This window comes from Pezoporus wallicus, unplaced genomic scaffold (genome assembly GCF_028554395.1).
Source record: "Pezoporus wallicus isolate ANWC-B61680 ecotype Strahan unplaced genomic scaffold, APGP_CSIRO_Pwel_v1 contig_8824, whole genome shotgun sequence".
In the NCBI taxonomy this organism is placed as follows: Eukaryota; Metazoa; Chordata; class Aves; order Psittaciformes; family Psittacidae; genus Pezoporus; species Pezoporus wallicus.
This window is the reverse complement of record NW_026642442.1, coordinates 884,023-892,521: the sequence shown is the minus strand read 5'-3', so window position 1 is coordinate 892,521 and position 8,499 is coordinate 884,023. Positions and strand designations below refer to the sequence as shown.

The following is an 8,499-nucleotide window of genomic DNA, read 5'->3' as shown; positions in this document are numbered from 1 at the left end:
AATACTCATTATGAGGGGATACACCAGATTTGCCAACCAGGAAGTCACTACTGCTGCCAGCTTGGCTGCAGAGAGGGGAAAGGAAGGGACTGGAACCTAGTTGGTATAGTGTTATATATAGTATCATAGAATGGGTTGGGTTGGAAAGGACCTTAAGAGGATTCAGTTCCAACCCCCTGCCATGGGGTGGTTGTGGGAGTGTATATATATGTATATACACACATATCTATCCATATATCTGTGTATGCAATATATATGTCTATCTTGTAAGAGTACTTGTGGGTTTAGTACCTGGGTCTTCTCTTTAGCCACAGTAAAACAGGCTGAAAGGCAAAATTGCTTCTTAATGCTTTAAGGCTGTAGACTTAATTAGGAGTTTAGTATTAAATGTGACCTCCTGCGTCAGGTGTGTCTGCAGCAGTGAAATGACCAGGGGACAAGGACAGGCTGTGTTACTTTGCATGTATTGACAAAAGTGCCACCAGAATTGCAAATGTTATCTTTCCCTTTGCAAATTGATAAAAAAGCATGATACAGAAATCTATCCATAGACAGCATGAGACTTGTACAGGTAAGACATTTGTACATCCATTTACCCTTGGGTGAGCCACTCTTCCAACCCTCAGGACCATCCTCGTTTTCCTACTTCCCATTTTCAGCGCTGAACATTCGCTCCTAGAAAGGGAGAAGGAAAACAGCAGAAGCTGAGGCAGAGTCTGGGAGCTGAGCTTTAGCAATGCAGTTCCCTGTGAAGTAGTTGTCAGTAACAGCAAGGTGGGGAGACCTCAGAGCAGCTTCCAGTGTCTGAAGGAGGCTACAGGGATGCTGGGGAGGGACTCTTCATCAGGGACTGCAGTGATAAGACAAGGGGTGATGGGTTCAGACTGAAACAGGGGAAGTTCAGGTTGGAGATAAGGAGAAAGTTCTTCCCTGTGAGGGTGTTGAGGCACTGGAACAGGGTGCCCAGAGAAGAGGTAAATGCTCCATCCCTGGCAGTGTTCAAGGCCAGGCTGGATGGAGTCTTGGGTGACACAGTCTGGAGTGCCACATCCTTGCCCATGGCAGGGGGTTGGAACTGGATGATCTTAAGGTCCTTTCCAACACAAACCATTCTGTGATTCTAAGTGCTAGCTCAGGTACCTTGGTGAGTATTTTTCCCCCCCAAAACACACAGTTCAGTTAATGCCCTTTGAAAGCCTCTCCATAAGCTGACACAGGACTTCCACATGGCCTGGCTCTACTCAGATCTGCTTGTGGTGCCTCCTAGTGCCAAGTACAGACATGATTTACTTCCGGCTCCCTATCTAGATATTATTTACCTGTCTCCTACCACTGCTGACAGCTGAAGAGTTTCAAATTAGGCTTCAAGGCCTTTTCACTTTGACAGCAGTGTTACCTTGATCAGCTGCCAGCCTAAACACTGCCTTGGGCCTCAAGCACCTGGTGTGGCTGTAGACATCCGCATGAATTCTTTCTTGAGATGCAGGGAGGTTTTACCATGTTCACTTCAGTTAGGTGGCCAGTTTGCAAGCTGCCTGGCCTGCCTAACATGTACCACCTGCACAGAAACCTGACCAGACTTGCTCACAGGTTCCTAATCCTTGGCCGTGGCACAGGGAGCTGCATGGTAGGAACATGAGAGTTGGTAGTGTGAGTGGTGGGCAGGTAGTGTAAGCCAAGGGGGAATGGCTTTAACCTGCCAGAGGGGAGACTGAGATGAGCTCTTAGGCAGAAGCTCTTCCCTGTGAGGGTGCTGAGGCGCTGGCACAGGGTGCCCAGAGAAGCTGTGGCTGCCCCATCCCTGGCAGTGTTCAAGGCCAGGTTGGACACAGGGGCTTGGAGCAAGCTGCTCCAGTGGAAGGGGTCCTTGCCCGTGGCAGGGGTTGGAGCTGGAGGAGCTTTAAGGTCCCTTCCAACCCAAACCACTCTGGGATTCTATTCTATAATATTTACCTTTAACATCCTCTCCAGCTTAATTGCATCTGCAGCAAACTTTCTGATCCCATCAGATAATTTCTCCACTGCCATTTGGTCTTCATTGTGGTGCCAGCGGAATGCCTTCTCATCCAGGTGGAGCTTCTCGAGATCACATGACTGAGCTGTGCAATGGGATGTGAAAGAGACAAAACCAGCAGATTATCATCAATAACCACCAGCTTCCTAAACCAGAAAGGATTTAGGAAGGAACCAGCTCCAGCTGTTGAATCATTCCAATTTCCAGCATGACTTGCTACAGGAGGGCATTCTGGGATGCAGGACTGAAAGTGCCCCTGATCTGGTTTTGGGAGAGGAACAGAAGGTAACTTAGACAGCTTCTCTTAAAATACAATGTTTATGTGCATGTTATTGTCTTGTATCTGCTTCCAAATCCACTTTCAGGCCTATTACAAAGGATCATGCAACAGTCCTACTGCAGTGAGACTTTGTAAGCAAATATGCTGAACAATTTGGCCTTTGATCACTTAGCAAGTCCTTAACAAAAGCTCAATTGATAACACTCCTCCAGGCCAGCTCTGTCCTGTACCCAGCAGCCCATGGCTACGCTGTGCACAAATCTCCTCTCCCGAGGTGTAAAGTGGCATTTGAAAAGGAACAGCAGTGCAATGGGAATGTTCATTCAAAGCCACTGTGGTACAGAATCACTAAGTCTTGCCTACAATTCATTTCCAGAGTTTCTGGAGGGAAACCCCACCTTTTGGCATGGTTAGGGCCAATTCCACCGCTGATGCAATATTAAGATTAAACCAGGTTTGTCATCTTTGCTAATGGCCAGTAAACTCTTATCCCAAGTGTATGATGTATAAACCTCCTCCTGCCCTCTCAGGAGAAGGTGCATGGTATTAAAACGCAAGTCAGATCGCACCCTAATTCCAGTTAGTGTCCTCAGTGTCACTCAAGACCCTCAAGAAGTGACTGGGTGGCAGTAGCAGCATTGTTGTAATGAGGCTACAGTGCTTTAGAGGGGGGGGTCAGGATTTACCCTTACAGAAAGAACCACAGAGCTGAGGGGAACAACTTACTCAGGACTCAATAAGAAAGGGAGCCCCCCATTCCCCAAAAGCAGACTTACCCTCTTTTACACTGAGCGTGGGAGTTAACTTGACATACTCTTTGCTGAGCTCTGCCAAAAGCTTGGGTGAAATGGTGAGATAGTCACAGCCTGTCAGGGCTTTTATTTCACCAGTGTTTCGAAATGAAGCACCCATCACAATGGTTTTATAGCCAAACTTCTTGTAGTAGTTGTAGATCTTGGTGACGCTCTTCACTCCTAAAAGGGAGAAATCAGCAGCTTTCAGATGATACAGCATGAGGGACGTGGAGCTGCTGGGGTGAGTCCAGAGGAGGCCCTGGAGCTGCTGTGAGGGCTGGAGCAGCTCTGCTCTGGAGCCAGGCTGAGAGAGCTGGGCTGGGGCAGCCTGGAGAAGAGAAGGCTCCTGAAGGGGAGACCTGAGAGCAGCTCCAGTGCCTGAAGGGGCTGCAGGAAACCTGGAGAGGGGCTTGGGACAAGGGATGTAGGGACAGGCCAAGGGGAATGGCTTGAACCTGCCTGAGGGGAGACTGAGATGAGCTCTTAGGCAGAAGCTCTTCCCTGGGAGGGTGCTGAGGCGCTGGCACAGGGTGCCCAGAGAAGCTGTGGCTGCCCCATCCCTGGCAGTGTTCAAGGGCAGGTTGGCCACAGGGGCTTGGAGCAAGCTGCTCCAGTGGAAGGGGTCCCTGCCTGTGGCAGGGGTTGGAGCTGGAGGAGCTTTAAGCTCCCTTCCAACCCAAACCAGTTTGTGATGTACAACCAATTATCTATAACATGCTCAAACCCAAGGTGTTTTCACAAGGGGACTTCTGAATCAACTGCACCTTGATGAGTAGCTCTTGTATGTTTAATGATAGGTTAAAAGCTCACCTGGATCCTCTGAAGGTTCATAGCTTTTCTTGTCTCCATTTGCAACATACCAGTCCAGGATACGTCCTACGAATGGGGAGATCAGAGTAACTCCAGCTTCAGCACAGGCAACTGCCTGAGCAAAGGAGAACAGCAAGGTCATGTTGCAGTGAATCCCATACTCTGCTTCCAGGACCCTGCAGACAGAGGGTTAAACCAGCAATGTGATCACCTGCTGAATGTCTGTTTTACTAAATAGTAGGTTAAACTATTGAATTTCTTGAGTTACATTAGGAATGTTGCTCAGTTGAGAAGCTTTAAAGGTTTAAACTAACAGCACGTGTTTTCTGCTGCCAGGATGTGATTTATTACTGCTGTTCCTTGAAGCAAATGCAGATTCCTCAGCGTGACATTTCAGGAAACTCTTACTTGTGGCCTGGCTCTTGTATGAGCAAACTTTTCCTCTTTCAACACAAAGCTGCAGCACGGAACCTTCCTTGCTCACTGCACCCTAGTGACAGGCTTCCTGGTGCAATGCTTTCAAAACATCTCCTTAGTTTAAGCATGGAAAGTGTTTGGCAGGTGGCTGTGAGCAGGCAGAAGCATGCAATGAGTCAGCTCACCAGGTACAGTACTTACTTGCCAGCCTGGATTCCTTCCCACGTTGAAGAGAGCTTGATGAGAATCCGATCTTTACCAATTCCTGCTTCCTTATAAAGGTCAATGAGGCGCCTGGCCCTTTGAATCATTCCTTCCTTATCAAAGGACAACCTTTGGAACAAGAGCAGGACTGCTTAAAATTGACTTTTAAATGCTCTCCCCCCAAACCCCACTGAAAAACATTGTCTTCTTTTATTAGTTATATGCCAGTAGTGTGTTTCTGTTCTCAGAGGTGCTTCCTGAGCCCATCAAGTAGGTGTTTGACAGCACCACTGCTCCTTGACTCAGAGGATCCACAGCTCCAGATGGTTTTCCTTGAGAAAGTTATAGATTTCCTCCAGTTTTCCCCAATGAATGCAGGAGCTGAGCATAGAAGTGACTTGGCAGTGAGAAGTTAACAGGTAAACCCTATGTGAGTCTTGAAAGAAACTGTGCAAACGGATCTCTTGGTCAACTAAGAAGACATCACAAGAAGAGAATAGGTGTACTAGAAGCATGAGGCTTCCCCTGCTTAAGGAGCAAGGGAAGATGACAGAAATCCAGACTCAGCATTTCTTGTTCTCATACAGTTTTGTCACAGAATCAAGCAGGAAATCCGTGTTCTAACTAAACATTAACAACATAAACTCTTGCTGATCTCAAACAGGGAGCTCTCTAGTCAAGAACACCTCTCTCCAATTCACATCATGTCTCTTTCTGCCTGTACAAATCTCCAGGGTAACCCAGAGGGAAAAGAGCCAACCTTGCATCCACCTCTGTGGACACACGCCCAGGTATCCGCTTCAGTATTTCAGCTCCAAAGAGCACAAAAAGTTTGTCACAAGCATTTTTGATCTGCTCCTCTTCTGACCTGGAAAGCACAGAGAGCAAAAGCATTTCGATGAGGGGGAGGAGGAGAAAACGTGCATTCACGCCTTGCCATGGATCTGAAGAGCTAATTTCACAGCCCATTTAACATTAAGCTCCAGAGTTCAAACAGCCACTTCTCTGCTCCATGTTTAAGTGCCACCCTCCCTGCACCACCAGCACTGTTACCTTTGGACACTGTCTCCTATAATGCTGTCAACTCCAGCGTGTTTCCCTGAGCAGCACTAGAAGGCCACGTGTGAACTGGTGCTTCAAAGCACATCCAAAATGAGCACAGGAAGTTCTCTCTTTAAGGATTAAGGCTTTCTGGGGCAGGAGATGATACACCCATGAGGGGAAAACCCCAGTACACTGCTTGTACTAAAGACTATTTGTATAAATAAGGTGTCTTAGGCATCTATGGAGATAAAAACCCCTTTAGTTACCCGCCAAGCTTCTTCCCATAGGCAACAGCATCATCCACCAGTTCCTGGTAAGCTGGCATCTGAGCAGCAGCTAGGATCAGAGAGGGGTTTGTGGTGGCATCCAGGGGCTTGTACTCATCAATTGCTAGAGAAATAAAAAGAGCCTGTTTAGAACCAGGAGCAGGGCTGAGCAATTCAAAGGGTTTTGTTTGCTCCAGTGTGTGTGAACACAAACCCTCGTGGCTGTAGGGTTGTAGTGTTCATGATGGAGCAGGTGAGTGCAGGGTGATGTTTAAATGCTGCTGCCTGAAAGCTTGTGCCACAAAGGCCATGAAGATAATGGAGCTACAACAGTGAGGTACAGCAGTTAACTCACTACTGCCTACAAGAGATGAACTCATAGAAAAGACAGATGAGAAGTGGTACTCATTTTCAACTTCCATCAATCCACACTGTATTCAGCAGCACAGCCAAGTTCCAGGCATCACAGTGGGGAGGTGAAGACAAGGGCATCTTCCCTCTGAGCAGTTGGGCTTTTGGTTGTCTACAACTGCTTGCACCAGAACTCCTCACCAGCCAGGCTCCAACGCTTTTCTTAGTGCTCCTGAAGCTTTCAAAGAATTGCAGACCATTTCTTAGCATCCATTCTTGTACTTCCCATGTACTCCCTTCTGTACAGAAGTTATTTCACCCTTTGGTTTCCCTTAAGCCCTGGGCTTACACCTCTTTGAGGGGACACGCACTGTTTGCAGCAGCAGGCTGTGACCTCGATGCATGGCCCTCATCCCAGCCAGGCTTGCCTGGCATGCAGAGCCTGACTCAGCAACCAGGGCAGAGAGGGAGCCTCTGCAGGGCCCTCCAGTGATTCCTGCTCCCGAGCTCCCTGGTTAGCAGAGCTAAACATCAAAACCCAACAGGATGTTCATAACTGGCTCATTTTCCTCAGGGATTTTAGGTGAAACCCCAGGTTTGAGAGTGCAACCTCATGTTTTGAGTCATAAAAGTATTGTTTTTCCATAGTTCCCTCCTGGGCAATGATTGTGATCCTGGAGCTAGTCCATTCTGTACGAACAGGTCCTTCAAAACACGCTTTAATTCACATGGATATGGCTTAAAATAAAGCAGGATGCCAACAAAAGTCAGTCCTGGAGCGCAAGCACAGTTTTAGAGAAGTGTATGTTAGCTGTTGGTTACTTCTTTCCAGCATTGCAGCATCTGAAGGGTCTTGTGGGTGTCTGGCAACAGGCACAGTGGCCTCGTGAAGCCTGTCACCAGGAGTTCCTGCTTCTCCCCACCACCAGGAACCGGGTGAGCAAGAGTTGTGCCATCAGGGATTGACCTGAAGTCCATGTGCATATTGGGATGGTCCAGGGAGTCAGATGCTGACTGAAGCCTTGTCTGGACCATCCGGAAGACCCACAGCAGGCAGGCAGGGATCAAGTGTAAAACTGCTTCAAGGAGTCTTCAGTCCCTGAAGACAAACACCCCCTTGGCTATCCCAAGGATGTTTTCACAGTTGGGGTAAGCAGGTTTGAAATCCATGCCCCATCCCTGGCAGTGTTCAAGGCCAAGCTGGACACAGGGGCTTGGAGCAAGCTGCTCCAGTGGAAGGTGTTGGGGTTGGAGCTGGAGGAGCTTTAAGATCCCTTCCAACCCAAACCATTCCATGACTCCATGAATTTGCTGGGCTCCAGCCAGGTTTGTTGCCACTCCAAAGCAAACCTCTGAAGGCTGAAGTTATCCTGCAGTGCTTCCAGCTCTCCCGATGGTTCATGAAGCTGCATCCGTGCTCCAATCCCGTTGTGGTACCGTGGTTCTCTCCGGTCAGACCGGCACACGGGAGTGCCAGTTCCTCCGTAGCACAAGCAAGCACCAGCCGTGCGTGACCCGGCGGCAGGATCAGCGCCTGAACACATGCTCAGCACCCTGTGTGCTCCTAATCCTGACCTCACCGGTAGGAGCCCGTGATGGTTCATCCATGGCGGGGGGGGGGGGGGGGGGCACGGCAGGATCCAGGCCGTTCCCAGGGGAGGGATTCCCCAAGTCCCGGGAATTCTCCGTGATGTGGAATTAAAATGATCTAAAACCGAGCCTTGCCCCCCCCCTCCGCCCCGCGTTTAGGTAACGGCGCCCTTCGCAACGCCGGACCCCCCCCGCCCCAGCGTGGTTCGCTCCCCCTCGGCCCTTGGTCCGGGCGCGCCCACCCTCCACGGGGAGGGTGGAAAGCAGTGACACCCCCCCCCCTCCCGCCATAGCCCTCGCCGCCTCTCACCGTTGAAATCCCCGGTGTCCGCCACCACCGTGGTGTGGTGCTTGAGCTGGTCCAGCACCGACTCCATCTTCTGCCGCTTCACGGGGGACACCGACATGATCCGCGGGCCGCGCCGTCTGCGAGGAGCCCGGAGGGGACGTGAGGGCCGGTGGTCACCTTGGTGACGGGGATGCGGCTGCCCCCGCTCGCCATTGCCCCCCGCGCCGGGAGGGCGGCCGGTGCCCGGCGCTGCTGCCCGCCCCGAGGGGCCCTCCTGCCCCTGCGAGCCCCCCTGGGGCCTCCTCACCCGCGGGCGAGCCCCTTAGACCGCCCTCACACACCAGTTACCATTGGGGCCGCTCCGCTGCAGGGCTCCGCCGCCACACAAGATGGCGGCGGGACGGTCCTGAGGCGTTGGCCGCCGTTTAGCAGCCGTGAGG

At 50.5% G+C, this 8,499-nt stretch overlaps 1 protein-coding gene and 1 long non-coding RNA gene across 2 annotated transcripts; one reads left to right on the top strand and one right to left on the bottom strand.

Moving 5' to 3' along the window:
* Positions 1-450: 450 nt before the first annotated feature.
* Positions 451-8,187, bottom strand: TALDO1 (transaldolase 1). The gene is made up of 8 exons (XM_057430615.1): positions 8,081-8,187; positions 5,830-5,953; positions 5,280-5,387; positions 4,517-4,648; positions 3,899-4,074; positions 3,071-3,268; positions 1,954-2,099; positions 451-675 (listed from the first exon to the last, which is right to left on the bottom strand). Exons 1-8 carry the CDS (start codon positions 8,175-8,177, stop codon positions 643-645), a joined length of 1,014 nt encoding a protein of 337 aa, XP_057286598.1. The 5' UTR covers positions 8,178-8,187; the 3' UTR covers positions 451-642.
* LOC130610597 (uncharacterized) lies at positions 671-4,077 on the top strand. The gene is made up of 2 exons (XR_008975077.1): positions 671-1,668; positions 3,517-4,077. It is a non-coding gene; the product is annotated as an uncharacterized LOC130610597 (long non-coding RNA).
* Positions 8,188-8,499: the final 312 nt, after the last annotated feature.

Coding starts and splice junctions, on each gene's coding strand:
- TALDO1 (XM_057430615.1), bottom strand. CDS start 8,177: ATGTCGGTGTCCCCCGTGAAGCGGCAGAAGATGGAGTCGGTGCTGGAC. Junction 5,388..5,829: donor TATGGGAAGAAGCTTGGCGG/GTAACTAAAGGG, acceptor TGTGCTTTCCAG/GTCAGAAGAGGAGCAGATCA. Junction 3,269..3,898: donor TGAACCTTCAGAGGATCCAG/GTGAGCTTTTAA, acceptor TCTCCCTTTTAG/GAGTGAAGAGCGTCACCAAG.